Source organism: Canis aureus, chromosome 3 (assembly GCF_053574225.1).
Source record: "Canis aureus isolate CA01 chromosome 3, VMU_Caureus_v.1.0, whole genome shotgun sequence".
In the NCBI taxonomy this organism is placed as follows: Eukaryota; Metazoa; Chordata; class Mammalia; order Carnivora; family Canidae; genus Canis; species Canis aureus.
In genome coordinates this window covers 7,189,776-7,204,751 of record NC_135613.1, presented here as the reverse complement: position 1 = coordinate 7,204,751, position 14,976 = coordinate 7,189,776, and the positions used below count along the sequence as shown (strand labels likewise).

General features: G+C 56.4%; 4 protein-coding genes across 11 annotated transcripts in view; 2 read left to right on the top strand and 2 right to left on the bottom strand.

Moving 5' to 3' along the window:
* GFOD2 (Gfo/Idh/MocA-like oxidoreductase domain containing 2) overlaps positions 1–1,908 on the top strand; it is a 37,958-nt gene extending 36,050 nt beyond the window's left edge. For all 3 annotated transcript variants that reach the window (XM_077887916.1, XM_077887924.1, XM_077887935.1), the window contains one exon: positions 363–1,908. In XM_077887916.1, coding sequence (XP_077744042.1) covers positions 363–1,261 — 899 coding nt within the window. In that variant the 3' untranslated portion in view covers positions 1,262–1,908. The remainder of the gene's footprint in view (positions 1–362) is intronic.
* A 4,972-nt stretch (positions 1,909–6,880) lies between these two features.
* C3H16orf86 (chromosome 3 C16orf86 homolog) lies at positions 6,881–8,840 on the bottom strand. 4 transcript variants are annotated; one of them, XM_077887357.1, is made up of 4 exons: positions 8,567–8,840; positions 8,122–8,351; positions 7,544–7,776; positions 6,881–7,467 (listed from the first exon to the last, which is right to left on the bottom strand). In XM_077887357.1, exons 1-4 carry the CDS (start codon positions 8,669–8,671, stop codon positions 7,031–7,033), a joined length of 1,005 nt encoding a protein of 334 aa, XP_077743483.1. In that variant the 5' UTR covers positions 8,672–8,840; the 3' UTR covers positions 6,881–7,030. The 4 variants fall into 4 exon arrangements, with proteins under 4 accessions (XP_077743483.1, XP_077743501.1, XP_077743499.1 ...); XM_077887375.1 differs by having other exon boundaries at positions 8,122–8,344; XM_077887373.1 differs by having other exon boundaries at positions 6,881–7,440; positions 8,567–8,836.
* A 41-nt stretch (positions 8,841–8,881) lies between these two features.
* Positions 8,882–12,321, top strand: ENKD1 (enkurin domain containing 1). The gene is made up of 7 exons (XM_077887343.1): positions 8,882–9,247; positions 9,342–9,536; positions 10,058–10,230; positions 11,226–11,351; positions 11,450–11,613; positions 11,714–11,850; positions 11,948–12,321. The coding sequence occupies exons 1-7, from the start codon at positions 9,163–9,165 to the stop codon at positions 12,106–12,108; spliced, it is 1,041 nt and encodes a 346-aa protein (XP_077743469.1). The 5' UTR covers positions 8,882–9,162; the 3' UTR covers positions 12,109–12,321.
* Positions 12,322–12,500: 179 nt separating this feature from the next.
* On the bottom strand, positions 12,501–14,897 carry PARD6A (par-6 family cell polarity regulator alpha). 3 transcript variants are annotated; one of them, XM_077887320.1, is made up of 3 exons: positions 14,235–14,897; positions 13,622–13,844; positions 12,501–13,384 (listed from the first exon to the last, which is right to left on the bottom strand). In XM_077887320.1, the coding sequence occupies exons 1-3, from the start codon at positions 14,787–14,789 to the stop codon at positions 12,630–12,632; spliced, it is 1,533 nt and encodes a 510-aa protein (XP_077743446.1). In that variant the 5' UTR covers positions 14,790–14,897; the 3' UTR covers positions 12,501–12,629. The 3 variants fall into 3 exon arrangements, with proteins under 3 accessions (XP_077743446.1, XP_077743440.1, XP_077743445.1); XM_077887314.1 differs by having other exon boundaries at positions 14,223–14,895; XM_077887319.1 differs by having other exon boundaries at positions 12,501–13,381; positions 14,223–14,894.
* Positions 14,898–14,976: the final 79 nt, after the last annotated feature.

Below are 14,976 nucleotides of genomic sequence, written 5' to 3'. Positions count from 1 at the left end.
ACCTTTCCAGCAGTGTCCAGACATATTTGATGGACACCACAGCCTAGCCAGCTTAGCACATAAAATTACCTATCATACCTCCTCTGTTTACTTCCCATTCCTAGTTTGCACCTTCTGCTTCTACTCCTTTCATTTTTCCTTAAGAATTTACTCGTCTTTCTCCAACCTGTAATTTGTTCTCCAGTCCCAGTCACGGGACACCATCTTTATCCAAACCATTGCCTTTGCTCTTATCCGAGGCCACCATCTGATAATAGGCTTTTGAGAGTTCATCTACCCTCAAGGAAAGATCCTCCCCCCCGTGTGAATCTCTTGGAACTTTGAGATCTTCCAGTGTGTTTTGTGGTGTGTTTTGTTCTCAGGTATTGGGAAGAATGTGGTTTGTGAGAAGGCAGCAACCTCAGTAGATGCCTTCCGGATGGTGACAGCCTCCCGCTACTATCCACAGCTGATGAGCCTGGTGGGGAACGTGCTGCGCTTCCTGCCTGCCTTCGTGCGCATGAAGCAGCTGATCGCGGAGCACTACGTGGGCGCAGTGATGATCTGTGACGCCCGCATCTACTCAGGCAGCCTGCTCAGCCCCAACTACGGCTGGATCTGTGACGAACTCATGGGCGGCGGGGGTCTACATACCATGGGCACCTACATTGTGGACCTGCTGACCCACCTGACCGGCCGGAGAGCAGAGAAGGTGCATGGGCTCCTCAAGACCTTTGTGAGGCAGAATGCGGCCATCCGTGGCATTCGGCACGTCACCAGTGATGACTTCTGCTTCTTCCAGATGCTCATGGGTGGGGGTGTATGCAGCACAGTAACCCTTAACTTCAACATGCCAGGAGCCTTTGTGCACGAGGTCATGGTAGTGGGCTCCGCAGGACGTCTTGTTGCCCGAGGAGCTGACCTCTACGGGCAGAAGAACTCTGCCACACAAGAGGAGCTGCTCCTGAGGGACTCGTTGGCTGTGGGTGCGGGGCTGCCCGAGCAGGGGCCCCAGGATGTCCCACTGCTCTACCTGAAGGGCATGGTCTACATGGTACAGGCCCTGCGCCAGTCCTTCCAGGGGCAGGGGGACCGCCGCACGTGGGACCACACCCCTGTCTCCATGGCCGCCTCCTTCGAGGATGGGCTGTACATGCAGAGTGTGGTGGACGCCATCAAACGGTCGAGCAGATCCGGGGAGTGGGAGGCTGTGGAGGTGCTGACGGAAGAACCCGACACCAACCAGAACCTGTGTGAGGCACTCCAACGGAATAATCTGTGAGCCTGCACGTGGGCTCCCTGTCACGGGACAGAGGGGCCGGGGAGGGACCCGAAGCCGAGATGGGAGGGCTTGGCCACAGCACAGACCATGTCTTTCATTTCACCAGTCACCTGGGCAGGGTCCAGGTCAAGCCCCCTCCAATGCTCAGTTACTCCTCAGACTTGCAGGGTGGTGATGGAGCTGAGGGCCACACAGCGTACCCCGGGTGGAGCAGTCCCCCGGTTTCTGCATAGTTGTGCTGGTGAGCAGAGCCAGCAAGGGTTTAACCTGGAGGCTGCTTTAGCCTATTTGTGGTCCTAACTAGGTGAGGAAGCGAAGCAAGGACCCAGCTTGGCTGATTCCTCGGGCCTGAGGAGAAATGACAAGAAGCCTTGCTCTCCTGCCCTTCCTGGGGTAGGGCATCTCAGGAATGGTGAGGGCATCGAGTCATCCCTCAGGGATCTGCACCTGCCCTCCTTCCCATATGACCAGGCCCTTCCAGCCCTTAGGCTGCCCCTTCCCTGGCAGAGAGGAGGAATTCTTCATTAGGTAACCTCTCAGGGGCTGTTGACCAAGGGCAAAAGGCCCATTATTTGGCAGTGAGGAGATAGGGAGAGTTCTGGAATATCTGATAAATGTTAATAAATAAATCAGAAAGTCTGACACTATGTTATGTGGTTGTTGTTTGTTTGGTAAATTGGATTTCTTTATCAATGAAAGGCTTGTTTATTGTTGTAGATTGTTCATATTTTTCTCTTTCCTTGGGGCTCCACAGCAGCTCTGGCCTGCTCTGCATCCATCTCAGTCTAGTGGGCTTATTCCCTTCCGCCTGAATCCCAGGAGCCCTCCAAGGAAAAGGAAATCTTTTCTCAGAGAACAGGACTTGAGACCTCCTAGTGGGGGCCTGTCTTGCCTGCCATCTCTGGGAGATAGGGAGGGAGAGTTGGGGACCTCCCTGGGCTGGAGGCCACGAAGAAATCTGTTCTTGAAACCATGGATTTGGCTCTGGGGAGCTCTGGCCAGGAGACGTGAGGAGCGGTCCCAGGAAGCCTGAATGAGACGAACTAGAGGAAAACTCCACATGTTGCCCCAATTTGCCTGGCCCAGACAGCTGGCCACCAGCCGTGCTTTTAGGAAGTGTTCTACACTGGGACTGCTTTTTAACCGCCTCAGAGGTGAGGTTGGTGGGGGGAGAGGACACCCGTGCCCCTTTGTTTCCTCCGCCAGCCTGCTGGGATTAGGCCTAGCCTGAACTCCTCCCTTCTCCCAACTTCCCTCCCTCTTCCTTGCCCTGGGCTCCTTGCCAGAGAAAGAAAGGCTTGGGGAAGTCTCCCTCTTCCTCTTGGCATCTTTCTAGAAATCACCAGGCTGATTTTCCTGTGTGTTGTCCTGGTTTTTAAACCTTGTCCTTGTGAGACAAAATAATAGCTGGTGTTGGGGAGTATGCTTATTATTGCATGTTACCTGCCCCTCCAGCCCCCCGAGACAATTTCCAAACCGCTCTGTGGGGTACTACTATTCTCATCATTCAGATCAGAAAACTGAGGCAGGGAGGGGCAAAGTTACTCCCTCCTATAACTTATAAGTGATGGAGCCACGAAGGAGCCTGGTCAGGGTCATCTGACTACAAGAGCCTGACCCTGAACTACTCTCCCCAGCACTTGCAGATCTCAGAGACTGAGCGTCCAGGTGCTGCCGTCTGCACTCAGGGTCCTATCCACGTTACTGCCTTCTCTCTGCAGCAGGAATCTCCGCTGGGCCTCAGCTAGGAGGTGGACTGCAGAGAGAGCCTGCAAGGTACGATGCTGGTAGAATTTAGAAAGAGGCTGCTTGGGGCACCTGGGTGGCTCAGTCAGTTGAGTGTGGGACACTTTGTCCTCAGCTCAGGTCTTGAGCTCAGGATCATGAGTTCAAGCCCCACATTGGGCTCCATGCTGGGCCAGGAGCCTACTTAAAAAAAAAAAAAAGAAAAATTAAAAAAAGGAAGGAAGGAAATAGGCTGCTCTTTTCCTCCTGAGGTGATCAGATCAGCTCTAGGTCAGTCCCTCTGTGTTTCTAGGATGATGGGATCCCTCCTAAATTGGGGGATTTACTAAGAAAGTACATGTGTCCATCATACATGACTCGCTCCTAATTAAGAGCCATCCAGGTTACTGACCCACAGTGGCACTTAGGTTCATAGGGCTCTACAGCAACCTCCTTTTTCACAAAGACAGGTTTCCCAGAAGTCCCAGGGCAGGTTGCGGTGGGCTGGGTGCAGAGCTACTATTGTGAGGACCCTGAGGTTCCTTGTTGGTACTCCCCAGAGTCTAGGTCCATGGCCATCCTTCAGACATCTTCACCATCATATATGTCTTGGGTTGGTCCCAGGGAGGAGATGCACCTTGAAATAGCCCAGATGCCTGTGGCGAAGGAAGCCTTCAGGGTTCTGGTCCTTAGGGGTGACTGTGCCTGCATGTGGATCCAGGCTTGTCCTGCAGCGCCCCCTCCTGGAAGAAGACAACATCACCTCCCTAGACCTGATCCCCTAAATCTCAGGATCCTCCTTGAGTCAGAGTAAGTTTTTCCAAGTCACTGAAAATGCAGTTCGCTTTTCCTCTCTGTGAGAGCAACTAGAAAAGAACTTCCAAAATACCTATTGCTTATTTCTCAACCCCCAACCAAATGTAGGCCTCATATTTACCCAATCATCAGTCCAACCCAGCAGTGTCCTCACCTCCCTGTCCCCAGACTCCCTCATTTTGCTCTTCTGACTCCTTCCCAAGTGACCTCTCCAAAATGCCAGGCCAAGATGTCCTTGCCTACACCCCCTCTCATCACTCCCAGAACTGCCCAACCTGGTTTCCTGATGGCCATGCCTCTGCGTCAGCCATGCTAAATGGTCCTCCTGCATGGGGCTGACATCTTTCACATAAGCAAGGCTTTTTCCTGGCATATCCTCTTCTTGGAAGGCCACCCAACTTTCCTAGAGGACTCCCTCACCCTGCTTGGACAAACCTGTCAGGAAATAGACCTGTGAATGTAGATCAGTTCTTCCTTTGGTGATTACTATTTCTATGTCACCTGTTGGAAGAGAGAAACAGCTTCCTTGTCAGTACTGGCCTGGCTCACACCTCCAGCCCTGGAGACCTGTACATAGAAAGCAGATGTTCGGTCTTCTTGGGTCAGGCCTTAACCAGAGTTCTCAGGTCCACACATCTCCAGGGTTCAGGAAAGGACAGTGTGTCCCTGGCGCCCAGGGTGTGATCTTATGCAACGCCACTTCTCTCAAGGCCTCTGCTTCCCCAGCCATTAACTGAGTCAGCCAACCGGTTACCTTTTTTTTTTTTTTTTTTTAAGATTTTGATTTTTTTAAAAGATTTATTCATGAAAGAGGCGAAAGAGGCAGAGACATAGGCAGAGGGAGAAGCAGGTGCAGGGAGCCTGATGTGGGACTCACAGTCCCAGGACCTGGGATCATGCCCTGAGCCAAAGGCAGATGTTCAACCACTGAGCCACCCAGGTGTCCCTATTTATTTGAGAGAGAGCACAGGAGGGGTGAGGGGCAGAGGGAGAGGGACAAGCAGACTCCCCACTGAGCAGGGAGCCCAACACGGGGCTCAATCCCAGGACTCAGATCATGACCTGAACCGAAGGCAGATGCTCAACCGACTGAGTCACTCAGGTGCCCCCAAACTCAGTTAAGAGCCCTTTACCTCTGAAAAGTCCTGGAGAATCCATGCTCATCCCTATAGACAAGACTTGGTCTGCATAGTCCCTGTGGGGGATCTATCTTCTGGGTGGTCCAGTCACTACCCAAGGAAAAGCGTGGGCAGAAGTAATAAATGTCCGGACCCCATGGCTTGCCCTGTGGACTTGCCACCAGGCCAGGGAGCATCCAGGTGACCCCTAAAGGTGGAAGCAGCCTGGGATGACGCCCATTTTCTTCCTCCTTCCATCTAGGCCTGTCCATCCTATCTCTTCCAGTGATCTTGCCAGGCCATTATTTGAGGGGCCCCACACATGGTTCTGGACTTTGGATGGCCTCAGCCTTTCAGATCCTGACCTGTCCTCTGCAACCTCCTCAGCTCCCCACCTTGGTCTCCTTATCTTTGTGCCTTTTATGGGGACCCTCTGCTAGGTGGGTGCAATGCAATGACAAACGTTCACAGCCTAGTCCCCAAAACAGTTATAGCCCACAACAGCAGTAGTATGTAAATGCTATAGGGTAATACTGGGTGCTAGAAGCAGAGATCCCCCCAAGTCTTCAAGTTAAGAGTGCAATAGCCATGGGTAAAGAAATAAAAGGATTTTAGGCAGGGGAAGCCCACGTGCAGAGAGTAAAAGAAAGATATGGGGCACCCCAGGTGGCTCAGCGGTTTGGTGCCGCCTTCGGCCCAGGGTGTGATCCTGGAGACCTGGGATCGAATCCCATGTCGGGCCATTGCATGGAGCCTGCCTGTGTCTCTGCCTCTCTCTCTCTCTCTGTCTCTCATGAGTAAATAAATAAAATCTTTTTAAAAAATAATAAAGATAAAAATAAAAATAATAATAATAAAGATATGGCTGGTCAGGAACTTATAAGAAACCACTTAAAAGTTTTAAGGCAGCCGAGGCAAGAGGAGCAAGCTGCTAGAAGGGAAGCAACACCATCGGGTTCAGGTGTGTGTGTGGCAGGATCACTGGGTGGATTGCTTGGGCAAAGGGCCACAAGCAGGGAGAGTAATGAGCTCTCACCTGAAGGTAAGAGTGTCCCAGGGCGGGAGTGCTGACCATGGGATCTTAGAGGCTCTCAGCCTAGAGGGTACATTCACCAGCCTTGGTGCCTGATTAGCTGGTAGGAGTAAAGAACCGGCAAAGAATAGGATGGAGCCCGGGGTGACCCCCAGGATTTTGGCTTGAACAGTGATGTAGATGAGACACAAGAAAAAAAAAGCAGATTGGAGGGAGGAGAAGTTATTCATTTAATTTGGAAATCCCTATGTCTAAGGTAAATGAGGGACATTCAGAAGGACCAGGAGGCAGCAGGATATGAGGTTTCCAAAAAGGCCAAAGGCTGCCTCTTACACAGCAGTTATCCAGTGGCTTGGCTGCAGGGCTCCAGGGAGAACACTCGAATCCACCACCCCACCCCACCCCCAGCTGCCAGGGAAAAGGCACCAATGCCTCGGTTAGGTCCACTTTGGGGGCAAAAACTGGTCCAGCTGTTGCCTCCAGTAAGTGGAAAGCAGTCTAAAGACACCACTCTTGGGACAGGCAAATGAACTCTGACACCTCAATGGGAGATCCCAAGTGTTGGACCCTCAAGGTCAGACCAAATGCAGGCCACTTCCCTAGGAAATGGAGCAAAGCCAAGCATCTGCTTCCTGTGACCTGACTGTCCCTTTTCTTTCTCTGCCCCAAGTTTCTCCTTACTACCTCCTTCTGCATCCCCACCATTACCCTGTCTGACCTTCAGGTTCACCTGAGGAGCCTTTAAATGCACAAAAGTAGGCCCTACTCCTGCAGATTCTGATTTGGTTAGGTCTGGGGTAGTACCCAAGAAGCTGTACTTTTGTTCACCCAAGTTCTTGGGTGATCCAGATGACCAGTCAGGCTTCAGACCCTGCACCCACCTTCCCAGCCTCTCTTCAGCCGTCTTATTTGGAAAGTCACAAAGTCTCAGAAAAGGAAAAATGTTTATTTTCAGCAAGTCCAAGGTTCCAAGTAGGGAGAGGGACTAATTTACCTCCGTCCCCCAGGGCCTAAGGCTGCTGCTCTGATTCGGGCTTTGGAGATGGGGAGCCACCAATGGGGAAGGAGGCAGGAAAGTCACTTGTACTGAGGGGAGAGTGGAGGTACAAGTGGGGCAGCGCAAACACTCAGCATCCTGTTGATGTCCACCTGGGTTGATTTATCCACCTCAGCCTTGAGGCGGCCGCTGACCCCCAAGCTGGGCAAACAACCGGGCTCCTCTCCAACCTCCTCTCCCAGGGGAACCAGAGCATGGGTGGAAGACACAAATGTACTGGGGCAAGGCAAAGTGAGGCTTGAGGCCAGCTCACCTGCCACGGGCAGCAAGGCCTGCAGTTGCTCCACACCTGCTTCCTCGGGGATCAGGGCCAGCTCCAACTCAGGCTCCAGCTCTGCCTCAGCCTCCCTGTCCCCCTCCCCTGCCTGATTCAGCTCGGGATTGCAATAGTTGATGTACTGGTACAGGGGCCGCAGGCGCTGGGCCTTTCCTGCAAAGACCCAGGGCAGGGCAAGAGCTAGAACACCAAGCTGTGCCATGTCAGAGTTCCATCAGGCAGGAGGAAAAGGGGAGGCCCAGGGGCTGCCACTCACGCTCCAGCCCCAACGTCTCTGAAGGCGCAGACACTGTACTGGTCATTGCTGGGAGCACTGGAGCCCCCAGACTCTTGCGCTTCTTGGCTTTTTTGTGCTGTTTGGCAGATGGTAAGGGCTCACTCTGGCTACTTTCTGGCTCCTCCTTCTGCAACGGCAGGCCCTGTGGCATCTCCACTTCAACCCTAGGATGGGCTTGGTGGCTGGGCCCTGGAAAGCTGGGGGACAGGGGGCTAAGGAGCCGGCCTCCAGCTTTGGCTCCTTTGTCCTGACCATAGGGAATAGCCCTGTCTGTCCACCACCTGGCGCCCAGATTCTTGTGTGCTTCCTGGTCAGTGAGGCTCTGGGCCGGACAGAGGACTAGAGCTCCTGGGAGCTCAGTTCCCTGACAAGGCCTTGAGACTCCTCTGGCTGCCCACCCCGCTATGCCAGGGCCCTTCGGGAACAGAGGGAGTGAGTGACAGCGGTGACGGGATGCCGAGGCACTGTGCAGGAGTGCAGGATTTAGGACCCCTGCTGGTGCGCCACCCCCACCGCGCCCCCAGCCCAGCAGCTCGTCCCTCTGAAAGCCCCCTCACTTGACAGGCTTCCTTTTCGGACCGTGACTGGTCCTTACAACGGAGGCCGTGGGCCTGGGGCCTCTCTCCTCTAACGACTCCACCTCTAGCTTGAGCCTCTCTTCTTCCAGCCTGAGTTGTTCCTCCTGGAGCTCCGGCTCTGAGACTGGTCCTGCTGGGCCCTTGTCTTCACCCAGGGTCCGGCAGGCCTCATAGGCTGGTACCAGGCACCGGTCTGCCATCACTGGACACTAGAGGTGGCACATAGGTAACTGATCACCAGGCAAAGGATGCAGGGGATCAGTCATTAGACACCGGACAAACACCAAACGCAGACGAAGGGCACCAGCCCATGGCCCTCCCTGTCTGGGGAGCTTGTCCTGGCACTCAGGGGAGCGTCGCACGGAGTTTGGCCTCCTAGGGTGCCGCGGACAAGTGTTTGAAGACCACACAGCCTGATGGTCACCTCAGAGCTCTGAGCGTGGCCACCGGACGACTCCGAGAGCTGTGCCGGCCCCGCGGCGGTGCCCTCCGGGGCCCCGGGCCGCCTCTCGGCCCCTGCTGAGGCCATGGCTGCGAGGAGTCAGCGCCTCCTCGACGGCTGCTTGCGGGGAGGAGGCGAGGGGCCGGCCCTGTGGACCTGGCGCTGGCCCCAGACACCCGCCGGCCACAGCAGCCCGCTGGGAAGGGCGCCTGACGGTGGCTCCTCTCCACCCTCAGCTGGAACTACAAGCCCCAGAAGGCTGTGCGCCAGGGGGCCTTGGCCCCTGACCTCAGGGACGGAAACTATTGTTACCTGGCAACAGCAAGCCCGTGGGGTTGCAGCAGCCGGCGGCAAAACTCCCCCCGCGTGTGGCGGGGAAGGGGTCGTGACCCGGGCAGGGAAGTGGGCTGGCAGCGGAGGCGGCGAGCGCTGGCGGGCAGCGGGAACGGAGGGCACCGCCGGGGTCAGGATCCCGGCCCCGCACCAGGGAGGAGGCGCGGGGCTGAGGACGCGGCCAGGGCCCGGAACCGCGGCGCCCAGCAGGCCTCGGCGCACCGTTGCAGGGCAGCGAAGGCGGTATGTGCGAGGGCCCGTCCCGCATCTCGGGGCCCATCCCTCCAGACCCTACGCTCTGCCCTGACTACTACCGGCGGCCGGCCTCGGGTGAGTGGGGGTCGGCGCGGCGGGGCGAGGCCCGAGCGAGCTTGGGCTCTGCTCCACCACTGAGCCCCGCGCTCCGCCCCGTCTGGCTTGTCAGCCCTAGGTCGCCTCGAGGGAAACGCGCTGAAGCTGGACCTGCTGACATCGGACCTTGACTTGGACGCCACCCCTCCGCGCGGCCCGCGCATGAATCCCGGAGCCAGAGAGATTCTGGAGCGTGGCCGGAGTGGCGTCGGGGGCGTGCTGCTGCAGCTCAGGGGCATCTCCCTAGGCCCAGGAGCCTCTCCCAAGAGTAAGTTCGGACAGAAGGGGTAGCGCTGCGAGTAGGAAGTCAAAAGCGTTGCTTCTCCTTCCCAGATCTGGGCTCAGGCTTTGCCCCTCTGAGTGTCGTTTTCCCCAACTATAGAAGGACGGGGAAATGCATTACTTCCTCCCTGGAGAGGACTTGATGACGTAGTTCCCAAGAACCCTAACTCAGCTTAATGAATTCATGCATCAGCGAAACATTGTCTGCTGAGTGCCCACTGCGTGCCTGCCCTATAGGTGAAGAGACGGATATGATATACAAAATGATTAATGATGTACTTCACAATAAAAATATAGAGAATAATCAGGGACAGAAGAAGATAATTACTATGTCAGGAAGGGAATAAGCAATGCCTTTGGAGAAAGTCAGGGAGAGGTCAGGGAGATCATGGAGAGGTCAGGGAGATCTTTCCGTAGGAGGGAGTGTGTGGGCCGGTTTGTGAACTAGTAGGAGTTGGATCTCCTGGACTGTATATAGGGTAGAGTCTGGCAACATCTTTTTCCCAGGGAAGGACCCTAAAGACCATGAGAAGGAGAACCTGAAGCGGATCAGGGAGATCCAGAGGCGTTTCCGGGAGCAGGAGCACAGCCGGGAGCAGGGCCAGCCCAGGCCCCTGAAAGCTCTGTGGCGCTCGCCCAAATATGATAAAGTGGAGTCCCGGGTCAAGGCCCAGCTGCAGGTACCTGCCTTGGAGAGCCAGAAGCATTGTTCATCTTGTTGACTGATAGGCAGTTAAACTCAGATCCGAGTTACGGAGAGAGATAAAAATCACAGGGGACGAAGGTAACCAGGGCTAGGAAATAGAAGATTCTACTGCAGAGTCAGGCTGTGAGCTTCCTCAGAAGTGGTGATGGCTGGGTGCTCCTGAGAGGCAAGTAGGAATTAGGCAAGGGGAGACTGGAAGAGAACATTCTACTGAGATGGAACCTCACAGATAGAAGTCCTAAGACCAGAAGTAGCATGTGTAGTGGGATGTTGTGCACAGGGGAGAAGAGCATGAGGTGAGGCTAAGACATCAGCTGGACCCACATCCTAAAGGATCACATAATCCACTTTGTAACCTTTATTTCGAAGGGCAGTGAGATGGGCAGGGGGAGGGGTATGGTGGTGGGATTCTTAGGCAGATAGTAGTACCATTTCTCTATCCAGTCTTCAGAAGAAGGAGCAGGATTGAGAGAAAAGACAATAAGGTCATATGTAAATTTGTTGAAGCTGAAGCATTTGTGGGACTCCCAGGGGGTGGGCGTGTGTCCAGGAAGCAGATGGAGAGTCAGGTCTGGATCTGAGGACGGAGACCCAGGAGTTATTGAGGATTAGGCTGAGGACAGGGAGATGAGGGAAGGAACTCTGGATTTGAGTGCTTGGAGGCCAGCTGTGAGTGACCTTGGTGGGGACAGAGCCAGGAAGCTTGTCCAGGAAGGAGAGAAAAAGGGAATGGTAGCCAGAGCCAGGACTGAGGTAGAATGAGGGGTGGTTCATTGTTTTCTTAAACATGTGAGAGCCCCACATACTTAAATGCTCATGGATAGAAGTGTTCTTTTCAAGGGGGAAGAGGCCCATAGGGCTGGAGATAGAGAAATGTCCTCACCGGCAGGAGCAGAAGCTTACTTGTGCAATTGGCTTAAGACCCTGACATTAGCCTGACTGATTCCTCTGCTGTGCCTTGCCCTCCAGGAGCCCAGCCCTGCATCTGGAACAGAGCCTGCCCACTTCCTGCGGGCACACTCCCGCTGCGGCCCTGGGCTCCCACCCCCTCGTGTCCCCAGTCCTCAACTAACTCCAGCAGGCCCCAGTGCTAAGGTGAGAGGATGTGTGGGGGCCAGGAGGTAGGGCAGGGATCTTGAAGGGTTCAGGAGCACATCACAGTGCTATCTGCCCCATCATGCCATGTCCTGCAGGGGCCAAGCCTGGGTGTGGACTTCATTAGCCACAATGCCCGCGCTGCCAAGAGGGCCCCCCGGAGGCATTCCCGCTCACTGCAGGTCCTGGCACAAGTGCTAGAGCAGCAACGGCAAGCCCAAGAGCACTACAACGCCACGCAGAAGGGCCATGTGCCCCATTAGTAGGTCCCACTGCCCAACATCCAGGGTGAGGGGGACCTATGGAGGGTGGGAGACAACCTCTGCCCTCAGACCATCAACTCTGAGCCTGTGCATCTGCAGCTTGTTGGAACGCAGAGATCTGTGGCGACGGGAGGCTGAGGCCCGCCAGCATAGTCAGCCGGACCCTGCCATGCCCCCTGGCCACACTCGCATGCCAGAGAACCAGCGGCTAGAGACACTGAGCAATCTGCTCCAGAGTGAGTTCATGGGCAGGGGGTAGGGGTGGAATGGATGGGGAACCCAATGGGGACCAGTACCCCTGCCCAGCACTCACTGTTCCTGGCCCCCTTGTAGGCCAGAGCCAGTTGCTACGTGAGCTAGTGCTGCTGCCTGCTGGAGCCGACTCACTGAAGGCCCAGGGCCATCGTGCTGAGCTGGACCGGAAGCTGGCACAGGTAGAGGAAGCCATCAAGATCTTTTCTCGCCCCAAGGTTTTCGTGAAGATGGACGCCTGAGCCCTTTTATGGGGATAGTTATGGGGGGTCCTCACCAGGGATCGCCGCACGGTTGCAAAGGGCAGGATCAGGCCCCATTGTAGAATGGAGTCTGAAGACAGCAGCTGTGGGGTGGGCAGTATCCCTGGAGCACTCTTCCCAACCACTGGTTGTAGAAGGGTCAGCCCAGCCTCTTAACCCCTTTGTCAAAATTAAACATTTTGTACACAGTGAGGTTTGTCTCCTTAAGAGCTTTTCTTACCCTAGAAATGCCAAGCCTGGTGTTCTTCCTGCTGCTTGACTGCAGGAAGGTCTCCCTGTTGTCCTTATCACTCCTGCCTTGTGTCCAGGGCAGAAGGCAAAATTGTGAGACCATGGAGGACGCTAAGCCTGGGACACAGAAAGACCATGACTGCATTTGTAGAAAACCTTTAATGTTCCCCAGACTGAGAGGGCCCTGTGAGCAAGCTAAAAACCCCCACCAAGGAAGTCCCTGCCATGTCCCAGCAGCCTGGAGTAGCAAGGGGTTGCATCCTTGCCCATCAGAGGCTAAAGCCACTACCATCTCCTCGCATGCTACTCCCCCAGCCAGAGCTGGCCTGCTCCTGATCATCCAGGGAGGGCAGAGAACTGCGGGCACCAGGAAGTAGACGGCCCTGGCGCAGGTCCCAGCATGGAGGCCCTTGAGACAGCCCATTGGAACAGGGAGGCTGGCGGTTTTCAATGACCAGATCATTGCTATCATCGTCACTCTCAGCCTCAGTAGGCCCAGGCCCAGCAGAGGAAGGCCCTGTCAGACGCCCAGATGCTCCCCGCACCACATTATTGCGCTGATTGGCTGGCTTGACAGTGACAATGAGATTGTGGCTGTTGGCGACCATCATGTCCGTCACTTGGTCCAAGGTCTTCCCAGCCACCTCAATACCATTGACCTCGAGGATCTCATCACTGACTGCCAGCAGCCCCGTACTCTCAGCCAGGCCCCCTCGTACCAGGCGGGAGATGAAGATGCCTGGAACCCGTTCCAAGCCCTGGGGAGCTACACGGACACTCATGCCATCTCGAATGTAGAAACCCAGGGGGCGGTCCGAGCCATGCTTGTGCAGCCGAACCCGTCGGTGGGTCTCAGGCAGTAGGTCCACATCTATGACTGAAGAAACCTGGCGGAAATCTTGGGGCAGGCTGATTAGCAGGGGTGGCCGGGTGCGCAGGGGTGCCACTGGCCGAAGTAGGAGCCCTTTCTTCCGCCGCTGCAGAGAGTTGGAGGCAAAGGCCAGGCCACTGGAGTCAGCTTCTGCTGCAGGAGAGGGGGGTGCTGAGATCAGAAACCCTGCTCTCCCACGTGGGCCCTTTTCCCTCAGTCTCGGGCCTGGGGAAGGGGACACTGTAGCTATTTCCTACCACTTGGAGGTCAGGCCAAGGGCAGGGACTGCAGAGGGTGAAGCATGGATGCCCTGGGCATACACTAACCCTTGTAGACCTGCCCTGCCGTCCTACCCCGCAGAGGCTGCCCACTGTACCCCATCCTCCTCACCCCGCTTCTGTACTAGCAGGCGCAGCGGTGGGGGCCCGCTGGCCAGGGCCCGGTGCAGGCTGTCGTCGTTGGTGAGGGGCAGTAGGTCACCGTGAGCATCTGTATAGCCAAGCAGCACATCCAGGCCCGGGATCTGGTGGACTGCACGCAGCAACCGCGAAAACTCTTGGAAGCCACTCACCGAAGCGCGGGGCAGCGCGAAGCGTCGGAACTCAGCATCAAACTGGAGGCAGGGGGTGGGTGAGAGGAGGGGTCAGGACGGGGCCCGTGCCCTTTCCCACCACAGGTCCGAGGGTGTTAGAGGTCGGAAAAGGCTGTCGCTATGGCTGCAGCCTTGCCCCCAGACCTCAGCTCCAGTACGAGGGACGCTGTCCAAGGTCTTCTCCCCGCCCTCCAGGTACCAAGGCCACAGAGGGGCTCTCGGGGCCGGCAGTGGAAGGAGGATGGATGGAGGAAAGCGAGAGGAAAGGCCGGAGAATGGGACATGAATGATGGAGGCGAGAAAAAAGGTGGTGGGGACTAAGAAGCCAGGAAAGGGGAGAATAGGGGAATTGGAAGCGCCTAGGGCCGAGGCCGGAGCCGGGGCCAGAGGGGCCCTTACTTTGCTCTTCACCTCGACGATGTTGTCGGGACTGCGCGCCGGAGTCCTCTGCGGCCTGGCCATGGTGAGGCCGGCGGGCCGGGGACGGTGCCCCAGGCGGCCCGCCTGGGCGCAGGTGCACAGCCCGGGCGACCGGCCCGTCGCCCCGCCCCTGGCGGTAGCACTCGCCCCGCCCTCCCGTCCGGACCATGACGTCAAGGGGGCAGCGACAGTGAGCGGTACGCGGAGTCCACGTTTCCTAGGAAACGGAGATGGGGTGGGGGCGTCTTCGTGTGCTCTTGCGTCATTACGCTCCTGCGCGCCAGTCTCCGAGTCTGGGGGTGGGGCTTCGCCAATCCGAGGGGAGACAGGGAAGTGGCGTTTACCGAGTGTTGTCTGTGTCCTAGTATTTCCACTGGCCTTACGAGACTGCACGTTTAGATGAGGAAACTGAACCATAAGTATTTGCTGAGCAACTCGGTTCACACGGTGTTGAAGTGGCTTTGAGCCAACTCGCTTGACCACTCGTGGCCGCAGCCTCAAGCTCCAGATCCTTCCCTTCCCATCCCAGCCAGCCCTGGGCCCCATCCTGCCCGGCGGCACGGGAGTCTTGACGAACGGCCCACACGGCGGGCCGTTCCTCGGAGGCACTGGGGTAAACCAAGCACGTTGGCACCCACCGTCCCGAGACAGTCTGCACACACGTTCCCGAGCCACACGAGCTCGTGCGCACGCGCGGGCACGCATGGGGGCGGGGCCTCGCCCTCGGGTCCCG